At 50.6% G+C, this 22,141-nt stretch overlaps 1 protein-coding gene across 1 annotated transcript in view; it reads left to right on the plus strand.

Annotated features, from left to right (window-relative positions):
- The window catches only part of Cerk (ceramide kinase), a 43,379-nt gene that overhangs the window by 12,420 nt on the left and 8,818 nt on the right, over nt 1–22,141 (plus strand). Inside the window, exons 2-8 of the mRNA XM_041672092.1 lie at nt 7,047–7,160; nt 8,083–8,205; nt 13,415–13,540; nt 15,264–15,327; nt 16,552–16,697; nt 19,394–19,468; nt 20,781–20,933. Of these exons, the coding sequence (XP_041528026.1) occupies nt 7,047–7,160; nt 8,083–8,205; nt 13,415–13,540; nt 15,264–15,327; nt 16,552–16,697; nt 19,394–19,468; nt 20,781–20,933 (801 nt within the window). The remainder of the gene's footprint in view (nt 1–7,046; nt 7,161–8,082; nt 8,206–13,414; nt 13,541–15,263; nt 15,328–16,551; nt 16,698–19,393; nt 19,469–20,780; nt 20,934–22,141) is intronic.

Consider the following 22,141-nt stretch of genomic DNA (forward strand, 5'->3'; position numbering starts at 1 on the left):
GTCTGCATTCCCTGAGGCCTGTGTGTAGAGTACTTACCCACAGTTTCAATGGAGGGCAGGTATTCTCGGGGCAAATACAGTGGAGTGGCCTGTTGCCAGGGAAATTTGACTGCTGTCTAATTGCAGGGTAGTGAGACCTGTTCCCCATCCAGCTCTCTTGGGCACCCTTGTTGCTCAGGTGCCTGTACAGACTGGGTGCATGCAGGCCAAGGTGCTTAGAGCTACTTCACACCTGTTTCCCGTGGGGCGTAGCCTCAGCCTTTGTATGACCTTTGCTAGAGGGCACTAGGGGTGCAGTTCTCTTGTTCCGGCTCCTCTTCTCCCCCTCACAGCACATCTCACTGGCCCCATTTGTGACCTTGATGACAAACTTCTCATCCTCTTGCCTCCAGTTCCCTAGGCTGGGATTCCAGGTGTGTGCCAGTGAGCTCACCCAGGCTGGGATTCCAGGTTTTGTGCCACTGAGTCCAGTTTGTTGTCTTGATCTCTATGCCCTGGGCATCCCAGGTGGCCATGGGCAGCCCTACTAAGTGGCTTATTCCCATTATCTTGGCCCTTGTCTGATATGTGTGGGCTTAGATGTGTGCACACCTGAGTGGATCACTGATGAACCTTGTTGCCCTTGAGGCGTGTGAAAAACCAATGGGCATCCAGGACACTGCTTTCTGTCACAGCTCACCATGACCACAGTGCACACAGACAGAACAGAACCAGCAAGTGTGAGAAGGTGGTGCTTGTACGCTCCACGAGGCAAGCTGGTGACTGCAAATACTGCAGCGGGTTGTGGAGAAGACACTGGCAAATTCCCCCTATGACAAGAACCAGCAGGCCAGCCTCCCCTGCCAAGGGCAGCTGATTCCTTTCTGGAATGCGATGGCCTGCATAACAGGGCGAGCAGCACACCCACATGAGTCACCCCGGCCCGAACAGAAGGGCAGGAGAATTTGTCCATTGTCAGCAAAAGTATTCAGAGTTTTAGCCAAGATTCACTTACAGATTTGCAGTCCATGTTTGGGAAGATTTATCGAACAGGAACAGTGTTGAACTTATGACATTGTCTTATTTGAATCAGTATTTTTTTTAATTTTTATTTGTTTGTTTTTCAAGACAGGATTTCTCTGTGTAGCCTTGACTGTCCTGGAACTTACTCACTCTGTAGACCAGGCTTGCCTTGAACTCACAGAGCTCCTCCTGCCTCTGCCCCCCGAGTGCTGGGATTAAAGGTATGCACCCCCACCACCTTGCCTTGTTTGTTTTTAATTTAATTTAATTTTTTTATTTTATGTGCATTGGTTTTGTGCCATGGGTGTTGAGTCCCCTGGAACTGGAGTTATAGACAGTTGTGAGCTGCCATGTGGGTGCTGGGAATTGAACCCGGGTCCTCTGGAAGAGCAGTCAGTGCTCTTAACCACTGAGCCATCTCTCCAACTCCCCAGCACTGTTTTTAATGTCGATTGTTTTACAGTCAGAAGAGTGGTGAATGGAAACAACAAACGGAGGTGCATTCAGGTTTAGCTCTGCTGTCTAGAAATGAGAAAGGGCCCAGCTTGTGTCGCAGGCAGAGGCTCCATCGTGGTGGAAGGACTAGGCAGGAAAGAGATAGAACAGCTCTGGGACCAGGGCAGACTGTTCTAATGTTGCTGAACTGAACTCCAAACACATGCAAACTATCTATAGATCTGTAAGATGTGCCAGGCTGGGTAAAATAGCCCACCCTCGTGTATCATCTAGAAGAGTGTCCTCATAAGCACAAGCCTACCTCCTTCCTACACAGAAACCAGACCTTCAAGCCATTTGCTCTTCTTCCCAACTGGAGTAGTGTTTCGGAAAACAAAAACTCTGTGCGTGTATGCATGGGGGTTTGGGTGTGTGTGCTGTCTGCATTCATGTGTGCATGTGAGGGAAGCATGTGTGTGAAGTTATGTGTGTATGTGTAGAGACCAGGGATTGACATAAAGAATCTTCCTCATTCACTCTCCACCTTTTTTTTTAATTAAAACATTTTGTATTTATTTTCTGCGCGTGAGTGTTTTGACTGAATGTATGTATGTGTACCATGGGTTCCTGGTGCCTATAGAGGCCAGAAGAAGGTGTTGGATCTACTGGAACTATAGTTACAGATAGTTTGTTTTGAACTGCCAAGTGGGTGCTGGAAATTGAATCCAGGTCCTCTGCAAGAGCTGTCAATGCTCTTAACCGCTGAGCCATCTCTCTAGCTCTGCCCCCCCCCCCCATTTTATTTTGAGACAGTGTCTCTTCCTGGGAGCTGGGACTAGACTGGCTGGCCAGGGAACCCCGAGGGTCTTCCAGCCTCTACCCCCCCCCACCCCAAGCCCTGGGGTTACAAGTATACGCCACACTAACTGGCTATTTAAGTAGGTGCTGGGGATCGAACTTGAGTCCTTACGCTCGTACAGCAAGGGCTCTATCTACTGAACCGTCTCCTCAGACCCCTTGAAGACAGTCTCCCTCACCCTGCCGGTGAGAAGCTGGAGTGCTGGGGGGCTCACGAGGCAAGGATGTCTGGAAGGGGCCGAAGCTCACCTGGCCTGTGCAGTGGAGCTGGGAGGAGGCAGGTGGCACTCTAACCTCTTAGATGCTGAAAGAAAAGCGTGTTTGGTAGACTTCTTAGAAGACAGTGCCAGGAGCTGAAACTTGCTCTGGCTTGAACGAGATAGCGATGTCTAAGTGCTTATGTCCTCATGCCATCTGCAAGGAGGTGACACTCAGGGGGGACCTCATCGCTTTGACTAGGCCCTCCGGTCAAGTGTGGGGGAGGATTGGAAAAACCCTGCTGGTAAGAAGGAGTTCAAGGCTGAGCCCAGGACTGGCCAGGCTGATGGGGATATATCCAGACTTCCAAATGGGGTAGGCAAGGACTCTTGTGGGCGCTTGCTTCATCGGGGTAGTGTTTGGGCACCGGGTTAGAGTGAAATGGCCCTGTAGCCATAACAGGTTGGGGCCTACTTTCATGTTCTCAGGAGGACAGCCACATAAACAGGGCCACTTCTCAGAATGACGGGGGCCCCAGGAACATCACTGTGTGTCCCCAGGTCAGCTGTGGGTCCAGCAGAGTGAGTGACAGGATTATCTGGGCACTGTGGTACCTAGGTGGGGACAGGTAGGAACTGCTTAACGGGGCCTGGTCCTGAGGGCTGTGGACCAGAGCATCTGTCAATCAATTTGTGTCTCGGACACTCACAGCTCCTGCTCTAAGGCTGGCCCTGAGTTTGACTGTGGGACCCTGGAAAGGAGTTTAATATCCTTTGTAATGATGGAGGACATTTGGCCCAGAGTGATAGCAGGCCATTACTTTATAAAGGGAAGGGGACTCGTTTAATGATGGCCACCCATGCTCTCCTGTGGTCACAAGACCCTGGAGGAACACCACTCAGCACAGAAGCTGCCTGGCAAACTCCGAGCGTGGACCATAGAGGCATGAGAGTATTGGCAGCTGTGGGCGCATCCCAGCTGCTGCCTGGACAGCATAGGACCCCATCCTTGGGCCAGATGAGCTAGGCCTAGCCCTGGCTCTCTCGTTCCTTCCCCTTCATAGCAAAAGATCCCTGCAGGGCGGCCTGTTACCAGTGCCAGTGTTACACAGGCCTGAGGGCCGCCAAGTCTCTGTGGACCTTATGACCTTGCTGGCTGTGTATGAGATCACCCACCAGAGAAATATTAGCGCTCTATAGGAACAGAAGGGACCCGGGATTCCCATTTCTCAGTCAGTCATTTGCCAATGTTCCCCACCCGCTCTCAGTTGCTGTGGGTGATGTCACCAGGTGTCCACAAGGCCGTCCAGGTGTGTGGACACCTTCCCTATGGTCTAGACTGCAGAGCAGAGCATGTGTGGGAGGGGCAGGCTGCCCTGAGGGGACCGGCTGCCATCTCCTCCAGTGCCTTGTCTTCACTCAGTTGTCCCATTGAGCTCTGTGACAGTATCGGTTTCCTGTATCATGACCGTGTGCAGAGGTGGCCTTGCTTGCTACACAGGGGTGCAGGAGGCAGAGCTCCATGGCTAGACCAGTTTTCCGAAGTCACCTGTCATTGAACTGTCCTTTTATGATTGACAGTGTCTTACCCCTTACCTTCTTTCAACTAAGCCCAGTCCCCAGCAGGGTGATGCTACCGTCTCATAGGCCCTACATGACATTCCCATCCCCGAGTCCCTTTGTCCCTGCATCCCCTGCTCCTCGTCCCTCAATGCCTTTGTCTTTGCTCTCTTTCTATTGCAGCTCCCAGAACCTCCTGGGCCACCCGCCTGACCACAAGACCTCCCCAGCCCCGCCCCGTGGGGCTTGAGTCCCTCCTGACACCTCATGTGACTTACCCTAGTTCTTTATTTTTTCCTCCCTTGGGTTATGCTCATGGGTGTCTGAGCAATGCTGTTTTTAGAGCTTTGTTCCTACCAAGGGACAGTGCCAATATCACATGAGCCGTGGTGTAGCCTGTGTGCCGCAGCAGCTAAGGAATGCATGTGGGCTGCGTGGCTTTGTGGTGACCCTGGTGCAGCATGGCCTTTGGGGTCTGGCCAGCAGAGCATGTGACACATTAGGACACTGCCCTCTTCTTCCTTCTGAAGCCTCTGAATGTGTTAAGATAAGCACGGCTCATCGACACTTTTTGCTGTTGTTTTGTTTTGACACAGGGTTTCTGGTTGTCCTAGAATTTACCCTGTAGACCAGGCTGGCCTCGAACTCAGAAATCCACCTGCCTTTGCTTCCGGAGTGCTGGGATTAAAGTCGTGTGCCATCACCGCCTGGCTCATGGTCACCCTTTAAAGTGAGTTGTCCAGTGGGCAGCTGGTGCCTTTTGTTTCGTGATGGAATACATGGCCATCGCCTGCCTCTCGGTCCTCTGAATATTAGAAGCTTATCTTACTCCACACTTGTGCTTAGCCGTTGTGACCTCTACCACCTGTTTCTTATGGACAGTCACCATTGTGAGGTAGAGGCATGGGGGTCCGCACTCAGTGATCCGAGACTCCAGGCACAGGCGGTTTCATCAAAGGGTCGGTCACTGCCTCGCTGCTGTTCTGTTCCTATGCCTGGGCGCCTGTTGTGAGCCTGGTTGATGTCACAGGAGATAGACAGTCGGAGGTCAGGTGGTCTAGGGTATTGAGTGCAAGGTCACAAGCGGTGCAAGATTTGGAGGGCGCTCCATGAAGGCCAGGCTCACGCCTCCAGAGATGCTGAAGGTGGGTTAGCTGTGGAAGAAAGATATATCTGCCATAAGGGCTGCCCTGAACAGTAGCACTCACTTGTGTGGCATGGTGAGGGCTGTGTGTGTGTGTGTGTGTGTGTGTGTGCGCGCGCGCGCGTGTGTGTGTGTGTGTGTGTGTGCGCGCTCGCGCGTGTGTGTGGTGGGCAGGGGGTCAGGAGGGAGGGCAGAATCCAAAGCAGGTGAAAACTGAATTTTGAAGACACACTGGTGGAAGAATCAGAACCGCAGGAAGCAGCTGCCTGAGGAGAGCTAGCCGAAGGTGGCCCCAGACCCGGCGTGGCACAGCAGGTTCCACAGAGCACTGGGCTTGATTCTGCTCAGCTCAGTCCCTCCTTAGTGTGTGTGCCTCTGAGGACTCTAGGACAGGACTGCCATCCTTTCACAGGTCAGGTTGCACCTCCCCAGGTTCTGATGACCCAGTTTCCACGGCAACAGCTTGAAGACTAACACAAAAGGATCACGGTTTGCTAATTTAGCTGTTGCAGAGATGGAAGGGTTTTAGCTAGGCTGCAGGGTTCAGAGCCAACCGAGGGAACCAGCCATAGCAGGCAACATTCTTCTGTACAAAAACACAGCAGGATTCATAAAGAAGCATCCTGGAGTCCAGCCTATGTTCAAAGAGGGCATCGCTGTCTATAATCTTCTCTACCTTCCTGACCACACTACTTCAGCCCATAGCTTCTGTCAGAGCCTGTTATTTCCCACGGATGCGTGCCCAGCCTAGAATTTCCTTTTGATCCAAGCCAGATAATTGCAGCGTGCTTCAAACAAGTTTGGGTCAGTCGGCCTCTCTCTGGGTTGCTGGGCTAGAGAGATTGTTTGGCACCAGGCATGCCGGAGCAGCCCTGTAATCCCAGCGCCCAGGAGACTGAGCCGGGAGGATTGAGAGGACGTGGCTAACTTGGCATGCAGAGTGAGACCTTAGGTATCTCAAAACAACAGAATGAAACCCAAAGGTTGTCTGGGGCTGTCATCCTCTTGGCCAGTGGTTCTCGACCTTCCTAACGCTGTGACCCTTTAATACAGTTCCTCATGTCGTGTTGTCCCCCCAACCATAATATTATTTCATTGCTACTTCATAGCTATAATTGTGCTACTCTTATGGATTGTAATGTAAATATCTGATATGTAGTATGTCTGATGTGCGACCCCAAAAGGGGTTGAGACACACAAGTTGAGACCCCCTGCTCTGTCTGGGCCCATCCAAGTCATCCTGTCATGTCTTCTGCATCCAATCAGACTCCAGCCTCTCCAGAACCCTTCTCCACAGGCTGGACCCCAACTCTCAAATACTTGGTGGCCCTGTATTATATGTCTCCCATTCCACTTGGGTCTCTAAGCCAGTTTCTGCCCATCAGAACAGAGGACGTGTCCAGAACACATGTCACCTACAGTACAATGGCTGACTCAAAGAGATCAGCACTTAAATGTCTAAGGAGACCCCCAGCATTGTGGCTTAAATGGCTGAGCAGATCCCATGAAAAGTCACAGCCTGAACCTCTCCTTTGATGACATCAAGCTGCCTCTTGTTACTTAGCTCGGAGTGACGGGGGGGGGGGGGGGGGTGTTGCCATGGTGTGCCTGTGGTTTCCCGAGGACAACCTGCGGAAGTTTGCTTTTTCCTTCCACCTGTGCGGATTCCAGGGATCCAGCTCAGGCCCTCAAGCTTGGAGGCAGGCACTTTGACCCTCCGAGCCGTCTCCCCAGCCCTAGCCTTCCTTTCTGTTTGGGTGTCTAATGAGAAGAGAAATGAGCATCTGCAGCCTTTGGAGTTGCTGGTCTCTGTCTTTGTCGCACTAGATCTAAACGTGGTATCTTTGCAGATGCCTGCTCCGTGCTGGTGTCAGAGATCATTGCGGTTGAGGAAACACATGTTCACGAGAAGCAGTCCTCTAGTGGCCGATGGCAGAAAATGGAAAACCCGTTCGCATTCACAGGTGAGGGAGCCTGGTGCCTACCAGGCCTCCATGTAGATCACAGAGAAGGGTGTTTGTCGGGTCAGTGATTGGCTTATTTTCATAGACTCTTTATTTTCTTTTAAAGATGTACTTATTAATTACGTATATAGTGTTCTGTCTGCATGTATGCCTGCAAACCAGAAGAGGGCGCCAGATCTCATTACAGATGGTTGTGAGCTACCATGTGGTTGCTGGGAATTGAACTCAGGACCTTTGGAAGAGCAGCTAGTGCTCTTAACCCCTGAGCCATCTCTCCAGACCCATAGATTTACTGATAGCGATGATTCACATCTTCTTTCTGGGCTGGGGAGGTGGCTCAGAATATAAAGTGATTGCCATGTGTTGCTAAAATTCTCCCTCCTCCCGAGATCCCAAGGACAAACACAGGCAGCTTAGCACCAAAGGTCACTCTGAGGAAACCAATGACTTTATTGAGATTCTTTATAGAACATAGGTGAGGGGTTACTTACAGGGGTGTGGGTACCTCTCCCCCAGTAGGCCTTGGAAAACCTCACCCAGCCGTGGTGAGGACTTCCCGCTAGCCACATAGACGATGCCCAGCTGTAATTTCCCTGCCTCTATATATTCTAGCCCCACCCCCTGGCCTCGGGCTGCCCTGCCAGGTGGTAGAGCCCGACTGGGTAATCAGATGAGAACTTCTTGCCCTAATCCGAGCCTCTATATAGTGGGTGTAAACTCAACTAGCCCAGCTGCGGAGGGAGGAGGAGGCGGATCTTTTGCAAGGGTTCCCAGCTGAACTCCCCAAGATGGTTGCTTGGTGATCCCGGCACTCCTGCCGTGAGATGACAATGGGAGACCAGGAACACCTAGGGTGCTGCAGCTCGCGAGGTCTCACTGCCGTGGCTGTCGGCCTGGCTAACCTGTGTTGCTTTCTATACAGTCCACTGTGTGAAGCGAGCGCGCCATCACCGCTGGAAGGCGGCACAGGTGACCTTCTGGAGTGCCGATGAGCAGCTGTGTCACCTGTGGCTGCACACCCTTCGTGAGCTGCTGGAGAGCCTGAGTACGTGCGCGAGCTTTCGGATTTGTTGCCAGGCAGCACAGCTGTGGTGGCACGCGGGACTCAGTGACCTGACCCAGGTGGACGTGATGGCTCCCTTTGATTTGTTTTTATGTTTGTGAGGTAGAGGGCCACAGTGGAGGAGAAGTGTGTAGACGCCACAGCCGGAGTAGTGGCGCAGCCCCTGCTCATGAGCAGGGGAACTGAGACAAATCCCTCAGGCCCCAAAGCCTCAGTTTCTTTCTCTATAAGCAGAGTGGAGGCACATACATTCCAGCTGCAAATGAGGAGTGGGCAGGATGTGGGGGAACTACCTCTTACCTTCTGGGGGTGTGACCTCTGAAATGCAGCAGAGCCCAATGCCTGGTTAGTTTGTGCTAAGGGACTCTTTCTCTGTCACCTTGAACATGGCATCCTGTTCTTTTTGCACCTGTCACACTGGGTCATATTATAACCTCATGTACAAAGGTTAAAACTATTCAGCCGGGCAGTGGTGGTGCACAGCTTTAATCCCAGCACTCGGGAGGCAGAGGTGGGCGGATCTCTCTGAGTTCGAGGCCAGCCTGGTCTATAAGAGCTAATTCCAGGACAGGCTCCAAAGCTATAGAAAAACTGTCTTGGAAAACCAAACCAACAAAAACAAAAACCCAAAACCTATTCTATAGGTTCAATGTTGTACATAAGCATTTTAAAAAAATTTATATTATAGGCCCAGTGAGATGGTTCAGTGGGCAAAGGCACTTACTCCCAACACACAGACCCGAGTTCAATCCCCAGGACCTCTGTGGTGGAAGGAGAGAACCAAATCCTTTAAGCTGTGCTCTGACCTCCACACATTCCGTATGCGCACTCGAGTGTGCTCACCCTTGAGCACATGCACAAACTCATACTAAATAAAGGAATAAAAAGCGAATAAAAAAATTAAAGTAAATAATAAAAGACCAGCATGGTGGCACATGCCTGTAATTCCAGCACCTGGGAGGCAGGCAGGGGGATTTCAAATTCCAGACCGGCCCGGACTGCACAGTGAGACCGTCTCAAAGCACTGAAAAACGAAAGATAGAAGGAACGGCCACTTGCCACCAAGCCTGACAACCTCACTTCCATCTCCAGAGCCTATAAACCAGAAAGAGATGACCAGTTCCTTTAAGTTGTCTCCTCTTATTTCCACACGTACATAATAAAAGGGCAGGTGAGGGAGAGGAGAGGGGAGAATTGGGTTATAAAGTATTTGAAACTGCTCAACTCCCAGACCTAGTCATGAAGCACATCTCTCAATTACCTGAGGGTGATTAAAACTGTTTATCTTTTTTGTTTTTTTTTTAAAAGATTTATTTATTTATTTATTTATTATGTATAGTTTTCTGCCTGCATGTATGGCTACAGGCCAGAAGAGGGCACCAGACCTCATTACAGATTGTTGTGAGCCACCTGTGGTTGCTGGGAATTGAACTCAGGACTTCTGGAAGTGTAGCCAGTGCTCTTAACCTCTGAGCCATCATCTCTCTAGCCCCAGAACTGTTTTTCTGAATTCTGTTTTTTTCCCTGGTACTGGAGTTCCCCACCTTTTGCTCTTTTTAAGATCACCCCAAGTTTCTGTCCCTTAGCTACTACCTTCTGTGCTGCCTCAGTTTCTTCAACTTTCTCCACTGGCCTCCAGACTCTTCCCCCTCACCACATTCATATACCCCATCCCCACCCCACCCCACCCTTGCTCCCTGCTTGGCCCGCCTCCCACCAGGTGCCTGGTGTCTTGTTTCCATGAGACTGAGAGTCATTAGTCAGGCTTGATCCTGCAGGCTCAGACTCCCCTGGAATACTGGAGATTTATTACTCCTCTATAGCGCACAGGAATCCCCCACAGCCAGCAAACAGCAAGCAGTCTCTGCTCTCAGCTGCTCTAGTTTTAGCTTCGAGCTCTGTTGTTTCTTGCACGCATGTGCCTGCCTGCCTGCCTGCCTGCCTGCCTAACCCCTCTTAGGCGTTATTCCTCATTCATCTTCCAACTTGTATTTTGAGACAGTGTCTCTCAGGGGCCTGCCACTCATCGAATAGGTAGGCTAGGCTGGCTGGTCCCCAGGGGTCCGCTTGTCTCCCCTCAGCCCAGGGTTTGCATGGGTGTGTACCAACTATGACCGTGGATGCTGGCGATTGAACTGATCCTGGTGCCTGCTTTGAAAGCTCTTTACTGAGTGCACCATCTCCCCAGGTGTTCAGTGCAGTTAAAATTCTCTTCATACTTACTCTATTTTGTGTGTGTGTGAACGTTTTGCCTGCTTGTAGGTGTGTACACCATGTGCACGCCTGGTGCTCAAGGAGGTCAGAAGAAAGTGTCGGACCCCCCAGATTTGGAGTTGTGAGCTACTTTGTCAGTGCTGGAGACTGCAGCCAGGTCCTCGGCATGAGCAGCGAGTGCTCTAAACCATAGCCCCAACCCTAGCCCCTTAAAGTATTTTTTAATTTTTTAAAATTTTTATCTTATGTATATGAGCACTTTGACTCCATTTATGTGTGCATAACATTTGTGCACAGTGCCCATGGTGGCCAGAAAAAAGTGTTGGATCCCCTGGAACTGAGCTATGTGGGTGCTGGGAGCTGAACCCCAGTCTTCTGCAAGATCTTAATGGCCACCCATTAATCCCTGGTTTTATTGGGATAAGCCAGAGAAGTGGTTGTGTTCTGAATGTGTTTTCACTCTCAGCATATGTAACAACACTCAGGGCTGGCAGGACAGTCAGTCAGTCCCCAGGCCTCACTTCTTCCCGGAGGTCACCATGGCCATGACCTCCAAAAAACTAGACTTGCTTTTGTTTGTTTTCCCGCTTCATAAGTTTGAATAAAACAGCATCAAACATCAGCTGGCTTTGAGAAGGACACCGCGAATGCAAACCACGCCCCTTTATCCTGGGTGGCTGTGGTTGTTCATTCTTGTGGCTGCTCAGCATCCACGGCCCTGATGGTGCAGTTGTTCCCTGCCGAGGCCCATCTTCGTGACTTCCTCTGGGCCAGCCTGGATAACAGTGGAGAGACCATCCCTGCATGTGACACTGTGTGCCTGTGGCATCTGTCTAGAGTGTGCTGAGGACTGGACTGTGGACACTACCCAGGGTCCCTCTTCACACACCCACCACTGAGTCCTTTCCACCGGCTCGGAAGCCTGTGTGGCAGGGATTAGTTGCTTTATATTATGGTATTAATCTACATTTCTCTGATGCTTGAGAAATATGTTCATATGTTTTCATAGGCCAGTTGTGTGTTCTCTGGCGAGAGTCCTCACTCTGTAGTTAAGGTGGCTTCAAATTCATTATCCTCCTGCCTCAGCCTCTTAAGGGTTAGGATTATAGGTATGAAGGACCACATCTGGCCCACAAATTGATCTTCTTTCCTCCCTCCCTCCCTCCTTCCTTCCCTCCTTCCTCCCCTCTCTTTCTTTCTCCTCCCTTCCTTTCTTTTTATTGCCTGTGTATAGATAATCAATAGAAGTTTACGATTCTCCTTGTCATATCTGCTTATTAGTTCTAAGGCTGGTATCAATCACCTCTCTCCTATTTCTTTTCACACAAGCTGAGACAGCAAACTCTGATGTCTCAGTCTGACTTTGGGGATGGATATACCACAGGGAACATAGGGCTCTATCAGCTTCATCACATTGAGGAATTCTCTCTAAGAAACCTAGTTTTCTGAGTTGGCCTTGTTTGACGTTTGTTTGGTCACAGGCGTTGGGTTTAAGGACTGCTAGTAAAACATGCTAAGGGTCTGGTTATGAATGCTTGTCCTGCTCGAGCAGCCATCTTGCCTGTGATCTTCACCCCCATTCTGTGTCACTACATCTGACTTCCTGATGCCTCATTTAGGGGTTCTCACCTAGGTTTCGGGAGAAGCAGACTTGTGGCTTCCTTTCATGTAACATCCCTGTCTGACATCCCTCAGAGGTCGCAGTGACTTCTTAGGAATCACTCAGAAATGCTTCTCTTCCTGTCCCTTGGAAAGGGTCGCACACAATGGAGACTGGGTTTCTTAAGTTGTTCGAGGGACTTCAGTGGAGAAACTGTATAGGCCCGGGAATTCTTAGTAGGAAGGCATTTGTCTATTTGTGTGTGCATGTGTATGGAGGCCAGAGGCTGACTTCAGATCAGGGTTTTTCCTCTGGAGCTCAATGATTTGACTAGACTGGCCGGCCGGCCGGCCCCAGCAATCCTCCTATTTCTGCCTTTCCAACTCTGGGACTCCACCTGGCTTTTTTGCTTTGTTTTGTTTTTTGAGACAGAGTTTCTCTACATAGCCCTGGCTATTCTGTCCTGTAACTTACTGTAGATAGTAGACCAGGTTAGCCTGGAACTCATTATAGATAGTAGACCCAGGCTAACCTGAAACTTACTATAGATAGTAGACCAGGCTAGCCTCGAACCTGTGCCTCCCAAGTGCTTGGATCAAAGGCATGTACCACCATGCCTGGTACTTCACTTGGCTTTTCTGTGGGTGCGGAGACTCAGAGCTCAGGGCCTCATGTATACACAGTGAAAAGTTTATTGAACCATCTCCTTGGCCCTGTACTTAGCTTTTCTGAGACACCTAGAAATAATAAAATCTGAAGCAGACATATTTTAAGTTTCTTCCTTTTGCATTTGTTTGCTTTTTCTTGTTTATTTTGAGAGTAGATCTCATGTACCCCAGGCTGGCCCAGAATGTTTTTATGCAGCATAAACAAATGCAGCACACCTTCACATGGTTAAAGAAATATTCTGCAACATAAGCAAATGGAACACATCCTTCCATAGTAATAACAATATTCACAACACCAAGGCAACTGGCCGGAACTGAGGGAAGGGCTGAAGCCAGGCCTAGGATGCTGTGGGAGCCTCCCTTCCCATCTTCCATCCAGTTGTTTCATCTGTCTGTGTGTCTGTCTTCCTCTCTTCCTGCCCCTCTCTATTCTCATCTCATTCTTGTTTTCAAAAGCCTTGTCCTTCCCATGGGCAGACGGAGGCATCTATGCTCATGCCCATGAGACTTGGCCAGGACAGCGACCTTGCTGAGGCCCCACGTGTGCACAGCCCCACCCTCATCCCAGCAGCTGGTCGCCTTTCTCCTTTGATGACCACGAATTCTGTGTCAGAACCCATTTGCTCTTCACCAATAGCGCACTAACTGAGTTTGAATTTCTTGCACCCATTGCGATTGGCCGTTGACTGGTATGGATGTTGTTTTGCAGCTTCGAGACCAAAGCACTTGCTGGTATTTATCAACCCTTTTGGAGGGAAAGGGCAGGGCAAGCGCATCTATGAAAAAAAAGTGGCACCTCTGTTCACCTTGGCGTCCATCACCACCGAAATCATCAGTAAGTGTATTGGGCACCAGGACAAGTATGCAGAGGCCAGCCTGAGAGGGACTCACATGTCAGCACTGGAGGGGGACTTAGGCCTAACTGATCATTTCAAATTCAGTTGCAGTTTTTAAACTCTTAGTTGGAAGACTGCAAAAGAAATAATGCCCTTAATGTACTCAGCCGGTCAAGTGCTCACAGGAACAGCAAGGAGATTAAAGAGCAGAGTTGGACAGTAGGAAGTCCTTGCAGGGAAAGATAGGAGCAATGACTGTCCCAGAATGTCACAGCATGGGTCACTTTACACACCCTGACTTAAGACCATGTCCTAGCAGTCTGTCATCAGTGCGGTGCTGGCTTCAGAGCGGGAGGCAGACATGGGCCACTGCTCCTGCTGGCCTTCAGGGGCTTGATATAACCCTGTTAGCAAGACACTTAGTGCAGCTGGCCCTGGCTGTGAGCCCAGCACTCGGGAGGCTGAAGCAGGAGGACTAGGTGTTGGAGGCCTGCCTGGTCTCACAGTAAGACTCTGCATCCAGAAAAAACTAATTAGCAATACAATTCAAAAGTCTAAAAAATGAAAAAGTTATCCCAATATCCCATGTTCCCCAAGTCTGAGTACAGTCAGATACACACCAAGACTGAGGCCCTCGGGTGTCCCAGCATGCTTCACGGTAGCAGGATGCTAGAAACAATGCTGATGCCCCCAACAGGAGATGTGAACATGGAATCCTGGTAAATCCAGAGGAACAGGAGACAGCAGCTTAAAGGGGCCTTTTCAGAGGATTCTGAACCACGAAAAATTGTGATAGCCAGGTGGTACACACCTTTAATCTCAGCACTGGGGAGGCAGAGGCAGGTGGATCTCTGTGAGTTCAAGGCCAGCCTGGTCTACAGAGCCAGAGCTGTCACACAGAGAAACCCAGTCTTGAAAAACAAAAACAAACAAAAAAAAGATTGTGAGCAGTAAATGTCACTAACAATTTTGCTTTATCACACTAAGTACAAGGACTGTGAGCTAGCCTTATCTTCTTTTTTTTAAAAGATACATTTATTATGTGTACAGTGTTCTGCCTACATGTCAGGAGAGGGCACCTTCTTACAGATTAAGAATGGTTGTGAGCCACCCTGTTGTTGCTGGGAATTGAACCCAGAATCTCTGGAAGAGCAGCCAGTGCTCTTAACCTCTGAGCCATCTCTCCAGCTGCCCCTGCCTTATCTTCTTCTTACATTCTGGTGTATTCTAAGAAGTTTAAAGTAACTTGTAGATTAAGGAATAAGTGTAACAGAGGCTGCACGTATTCTATGGCTGTCAAAGAAATCATTTGTTGGGATGACTCAGTGGTTAGAGTACTGGCTGCTCTTGCAGAGGACCAGGGTTCAATTCCCAGCACCCACACAGCAGCTCACAACCACCTGTAACACTTTCTGGAGGGATTCACTGACCTCTTCTGTCGGCACCACTTACACATGGTCCTCATACATACATGTAGGCAGACACGCATGCACATAAGTTAAAAATAAGTCCGTGTTGACAAGTGCAAAGGGCGGCAGGCGGAACGGACCCTAAGATGGCTGATTCCCACGGAGGCTGCCGCACTCCCTACTCTTTTGTAAGGGGGGTGAGGTGAGTCTGAGGAGGGACTTCCTCTCATAAAAGAGCATCAGTTGGCAATTAGCTTAAACACGGGTTCCAGGATGTGAAGATGAATGGTCCCGTGTAATATTTCCCCCACAGTTACTGAGCATGCCAATCAAGCCAAGGAGACCTTATATGAGATCAACACAGACGGCTATGATGGGTGAGTGAATGCTATCCCTGACCTACCCTGTGGGAGCTCTTGGGTTGCCTTGAACTGTGAGCGTGGCCTTGGCCTTCCCTCCATGTCACAGGACATGTGCCCTCCACACACATGCCCACACTTCTCCATGCCACTCTGTAGCCACCCTCCGCACCAGACAGCACACTGTAAAGACCTGTCCTGCCCACACCCTCTTCCCCGCTTAGCTTCCCTGACCCCACTTATGTTACCTGGCTTTCACTCAGTCCCCTCTCCTCCCGTTTTCTGAGTTCCCAAGATGGGCCCAGAGCTGAGGGTTGACAATAGGAGCTGTTCCCCTCGCATCTGAGGCCCACTGCTGGGCACAGCAAGGCCACCCAACTGGATCGAGAGAAGAGGACACTGCATGCCATCCCCTGACTAGGGGGCATGTGGTAGAAATGCCCCTCCACTGGGGTCGTATTCATGCTCAGCAGCCTGAATCTCAATACTCTGCTTTTTAACTTTTAATCTTTACTTTTGCAGTGCTGGGCACTAAACCAGGGTGTTTGTGTGCTTGGCAAGTGCTTTGCCACTAAGCTACCCAGGTCAAGCTATAGTTTCATTTAATTTTTTAATTTTGTATTTTATGTAAATAGTGGTTTGCTTACGTATATGTAAATGTGTGTACCATGTTTGTGCCTGGTCCATGGAGGGCAGAACAGGGAATCAGATTCCCTGGAATTGGAGTTATAGATAGTTATGAGCTGCCGTGTGGGTGCTGGGAATTGAACCCACGTCCTCTGGAAGAACAGTACATGGTCTTGATCACTGAGCCCTCTCTGCAGCCCCCAAACCATAGGTTATCCATGATGGCTGACCAGGGCTGGGCACACATATACCCTCTGCTTAGAAACCACCAAAATGTTACATCTCTAGCAGGGAAGCCAGGGTCTGTGAAGAAGCCTGTTGTTTGAGAAAGGAGAATAAACAGGCTGGCAGGACCTCATCGAATAGGGAGTGGTTCAGGTGCCCAGTTTCCAGGTGTCTGACAGGCCAGTCTTTTTTTTTTTTTTTTTTTTTTTTTTTTTTTTTCGAGACAGGGTTTCTCTGTGGTTTTGGAGCCTGTCCTGGAACTAGCTCTTGTAGACCAGGCTGGTCTCGAACATGACAGGCCAGTCTTGCATGCTGTCCCCAGTGCTTGAGGCTCCCAGCTGCTCCAAGCAGAGGACTAGTGGGCTTGACGGACCTGTGTTCCTCCTGCAGCATCGTGTGTGTCGGCGGGGATGGTATGTTCAGCGAGGTGCTGCACGGGTTGATTGGGAGGACGCAACAAAGTGCTGGCATTGACCCCAATCACCCCAGAGCCGTGCTGGTGCCCAGCACCCTCAGGATTGGCATCATCCCTGCAGGTATGGCACACGTATGACTTTCTCATCACTGTTGTCGTTAGGAAGACATCTCCATGCACAGCCACAGGCATCTCCACTCATAAGGCCATACCCCAACCTTCTTCATTAGTAAAGCTTCCCTAGGATTAGGCTTCAAGTAGGGAGATGTCATTCCTGGTTCATCCTTCATTTAAATTGTGGTTCCACAATCAAGAGGCAGAGAAGAGGGTCAGGAGTTTGAGATTATCCTCTGTTACATAGTAGTTCAGCCTAGGTAACATTAGATCCTGTTTCCCTGTTTGTTTTTTAAGTGATTTTTATAATTTCTCATTACTACACTCCTTTCTGTGAGATAAGCTATGAATAGTAGAAAGAAGATGACTGAGTGTCTGGGAAGACCCTTATCCCGGTGCTCTGAGAGTCCAGCAGCACATAGGACAGTCCCTGCCAACAGCTGGGGGCCAGTGTGCTGCTAGCCTGGAGTCAGGAGGTACCTGGCACCTGGAGACAGAGACAGGTTTTGGGGGTGGCTGTCTGTTAGACATGGCTTCTAATTGACCTGAGAGCTGGGATCTGGAGCTGGTGAAGGCTGAAGGAATCTGCCCAGGAGTCCTGGGACCTCAGGAGGGGACCCAGATGGGGAGGCGGTGACAGAAGCCAGGACAGGACTTTGCCCACTATGGGAGGAAGATGTGGGGGCTAGACTGTGTCCTGAGGGTGTCTGTCTGGCTTGGTGTGCTAAATGCCTTTCTAGAAAGTTCCTAGTTCTTAGAAAACACAGTGTGATGATCTTGACTTTTACCTTGACTGGATTGAGAGCTGGGGAGATTGGGAAAGCACACTCCTCAGTGTGTCTGAGGGCACTTTGGGGAAAAGCTTTGGAGGGACATTAGCTGTGCCTGAGGGAGGAGCTTCATCGGCAGGCTTGATGAGCATGCTCGCCAAAGACCCAGTCCTCTGAGATGAAGGCAAGCTGGCCGAGAGACCCTGAGGAATGCCAGTTAGTTTCCTAGTCAAAGATGAGAGCCCTTACTGTTAGCAGGTCCCTTAAAAGTCATTCTGTGGCCATCAGAGTGACCTATGGGACCACAGCGAAGCTCCTGATTCTATGGAAGTTGCCACATGAGTAACATGTGATGTTATTCAAAGAAGCTCAGGGAACTGACCTCTGCTTAGCAGGGGCCGTGCCCAAAACTGGATCTTTCCTGTGCCACCAGGACTGTGAGCTCCAGTTGGCTGCTGGCCTGTAGACTAAGCAGTCAGAGAACTGCCACCATCCAGTGCGTAGGGGATCCAAGGGTTACTGTGAGCAGACATCATTTTTTTCAGCCTGACCCTTAATGCCAAGGTCGTGCCTGGCCGTATCAATAGGGTGGTGAATGAAAGCCTTTGTAGCCACATCCAGCCTCTTCACAGAGGAACAGCAAGCGGACGTGTGACCCGCCTGTCCTAGGGATGAAATCTGAAGCGGTGGCTTCGTGTCACCTCCACAGGGTCCAGCTGCTTCAAAAGCCTGATGTTTCTTTCACTTCGTTAAAGCACAAAATGAATTTCTTTGGTCAAATACTCTCGTGGTGCTAACTCAGCTCTGACTTCTGCCCAACTGTTGCAGTCAGGTGACAGCTCCCGTGCTGAGCAGCAGGCAGGCAGCAGATTCTCGCTTGATGTCACAGTGGGGACTGCAGGGCAATGCAACAGGGATGGGGGTGGTCGTGGTGGACAAGAGCTGCTGGACACCTTTGTCTCCTGACCTTGAAGTCAAGGAGAGGTAGGAGGGAACTGATCAGTCAGTGCGGTCATGGTTACCCCTGGCTAGGCGAGGCGCTGGTTAGGCTGAGCAAGGAAGGTGGTGCCAGGGGCCTGGGGGTGCGACTCCCTCCTCTGTGCTCCCAGCAGAAGAGGGACGGTGCTCCAGCAAAGCTGGGGTCATCTCAGGCTCTGGTTCTAGTTAATTCTCTGGTACTGTGGTAAAACACCATCACCAAGAGTAGCTAAGGGAGGAAAGGGCTTGTTCATCTTGCTCTTCCAGGTCCTAGTCCATCACTACGGAAAGTCAGGGCAGGTGCTCACTCAAGCAGGGCTGGAAACAGAAACCACGAGTGCTGCTAACTAGCTTGCCCATTGGCTCATGCTCAGCTAGCGTTCTTATACAGCCCAGGTCCATCTGTCTAGGATGACACCACCCACAGTGGGCCGAGTCCTCCCAGACATGGCCGCAGGTCAATCTGATCGAGGCAGTCTCTTTCCCAGCTTGTGTAGGTTGTGCCAAGTTGACAATAAGAACTAAGACCTTCACAGTTCACTTGGTCTGCCGTGTACTTCCCCGTGACTGTGCTCTGTGTAGGACTCCCTTTGTTCTTAAGGGCTAGGGGAGGCTGTGAGGCACTGCAAGCAGCTATGTAGAGGTGGGCAGGGCCACATACCTTCCAGAGCTTTACAAGAGAGGGAAGTGGCTGCCTGCATTGCAGACACGTCTTAGAAGCTGCAAGAGGGTTCAGGGCCGTCTCTGTGTCTGGGTATGCTGCAGGCCACTTTACAGAGCTGTGCAACATGACCAGAAGGCCGTTTTTAGTATTTTCAACCTTCATTTTTTGAGTGGATTCTTTTTACTCTCCAGCTGTTCCAGGGCCAGAGAAGGACAGAATCAGCTGGCTGGAAGTCAGCTACAGTTTTGGACAGTTCCATTAGCACTAAGGGCTTTCCTGTCCTTTTTGCAGGGTCCACAGATTGTGTGTGTTACTCAACAGTGGGCACAAACGATGCAGAGACGTCTGCTCTGCACATCATTGTTGGTGAGTCCAGGCTTCTCTCCTAGGTTTTTGTATTTGATTTTATGTGTACGAGTGTTTTGCCTGTGTGTACATCTGTGTACCACATGTGTGAGGCTGCCTGAGGAGATGGTGAGCCTCCATGTAGGTGCTGGGAATTGAACCAAGGTCTTTCTCAACAGCAAGTGCTCTTAACCACTGAGCTGACTCTGCAGCCCCAAGTCCTGTCTTATACATGTGGGTGTCCTATGCACAGACCCCAGGCCCCTGCTAATGTCATTGTGGCCCTGCTGCCTCAGATTCTCCTTTGCTCTTCTCTCTTAACTGGCTACCAGGGCTAATCCCCATTGTGAAACACCTGCAAGGCTCCAGGGTGAGTGACAGACACACCCAGCCCCTGCTCCAGTCCCAAGTGAGAAACCCCACAGGAGGAGGAGGAGCTCTGGGGTTTCTGAGAAATGGCTGGTGGCTCTGCCCACTCCATCACTCTTTATAGGGTCTTGTCTTACTTGCAGTCATGAAAATGCTGTATTTTAAAATAACCACTTGGGATCTTATTGTTGGTTTGGCTGTTCTTTGAGACAGGGTCTCATCATGTACCACCAGCTGGCTGGTCCTTACTACGCTGACCAGACTGGCCTCAAACTCTCAGGGATCCGCCTGCCTCTGCTTCCCAAGTGTAACTTCTTTTTATTTTTTTCTCAAGACAAGCCTTTTCTATATTGTCTATATTGGCCTCAAATTCACAATCCCCTGCCTCAGTCTCCTGGGTGCTGGGATTGCAGGCGCGTGCGCCACCACACTTGGCAGACTTTGTGTTTGAAGCGCTGTGTACCTGTTTTCAACCTCATGCCTACTTTCCTCTGTCAGTGTCATGGACATCCCTCCTGGACGCATCCTGCCCGCCCTTCAGAACAGTTCTCAGACCTTTGCTTGGAAACAGGGGCCAAATTTTGTCACTGGAGAACTCGTTTAGAGGTTCCAGCACATACCCTGGCCCAAGAGTGGGCTTCCTCTATCCAGGAAGGTCATCCTCTCTGCCTGAGTGAGCAGCTCTGGGAGGGACCCGATGAAGCAATGTAGGAGACAGGGGCCACCCACCTAACCAGCCAGGTCAGCCAGATCTACCCTGCCGCCTGCGGTGGTGTGACAGATGTCACAGTCGTATTCACAGTCGTATGTCATTGTCGTATCTGAGTGTCGTCACCCAGGTCGCTACACTGAACGAGTTCTGTTTCTTGTGTTTGTAACAGGCAGGCACCTCCTGTATGTGCAGAGGCAGGGTAGAGGAGGTCAAATGGGGACAGGGTTCCTTTACAGCTCTCCTCTCCCACAGGGGACTCGCTGGCCATAGACGTGTCCTCTGTGCATCACAACAGCACACTGCTGCGGTACTCGGTGTCTCTGCTGGGCTACGGCTTCTACGGGGACCTGATCAAGGACAGTGAAAAGAAGCGGTGGATGGGCCTCGTCAGATACGACTTTTCAGGTACGCGTGTCCACGGACATGGAGCTAATTCGTACAGTGCCCCCAGGGACAGATTCGGCGGGGGGCCTTGCTTTCCAGATGGGGACATGACCCTAGCTATTGTGCCCCAGATCCTGTCCCCCTCAGAGTCCCAGCTTGTGTCAGAACTAGATTGAGGGAGGCCTGTGGATCTGGAGTATGGCTTTATCGTCTGTCATGGAAGTGGTAGGGGTCAAGGTAGATGTTTTCACAGGATACGATTTTTTTTGTTTTGTTTTGCTTTTTGAGGCAGGGTTTCACTTGTAGTTTTAGAGCCTGTCCTGAAACTAGCTCTTGTAGACCAGGCTGGCCTCGAACTCACAGAGATCTGCCTGCCTCTGCCTCCAGAGTGCTGGGATTAAAGGCATGTGCCACCACCACCTGGCTGGAAAAGATTATTTTTACGGTCACCCTGAGCATAGCAGGTGAAGTGAGAGGAAGCTTCACTGTGAAGCAGTGCAGCAGCCCTGGGCATCTGCCCTCCAGATGCACACTCCCTTCCTTCCCTTCTGCCAATGCACCATCTTCCCGAGCTTCTTTCTATAGTAGCGGCCATCAGCCAGCTGTTCAGCAACATCTGTGAGAATGTGTACCTGACCAGGACAGGAGAGGTCTCAGGTCTGCATCTGCTTCACTGGAACCCCAGCAGGGAGGGGGAGGACTAGACAGGAGGTCTTCGTCCTCCCTTGCCCTCCTATTGTGCAGCAGAGACTCTGTCCCCATTTCACAGTTAAGACAGTAAGCTTAAATGACTTGCCGAGGTCTGGTGACACTCTTCCTGCAGGTCAGTGGGTCTCAGAGGAGGTAGGCATCAGTGTCCCTGGGAGGCTTGCTAGAGCCCAGATCAGGGCCTTCCCAAAGTACATCTGATATGGGGCAGCCCTGAAACAGTGCCCTTGGAAAGCAGATAGAGCCCTCGGTAATAGCCATGTCCCCTCTGATCACCAAGCTACGATGAACAAGAAATGCATGTCAGCTTCAGGCTACACCAAAAGTTACCACTTGCTGGTTTCAAGTAGTGGGTGGGTCCTCTTCCCACCCCCATCAGGTTTAAAATGCCAAGGAGAGGAAGTTAAGGGACAAAATGTGAAATGCAGGGCATGGCTTTCTGGTAGGCTAGGTGAATCCCTTTCCTGTGTTTAGTGCATCCCCCGAGCCTGGGCCCTGTTCTGTACAGTTTGCCATCGGCA

The sequence above is a fragment of the Microtus oregoni genome, unplaced genomic scaffold (assembly GCF_018167655.1).
Source record: "Microtus oregoni isolate MIOR12 unplaced genomic scaffold, Mior012 000022F_ref0000154, whole genome shotgun sequence".
NCBI lineage: Eukaryota > Metazoa > Chordata > Mammalia > Rodentia > Cricetidae > Microtus > Microtus oregoni.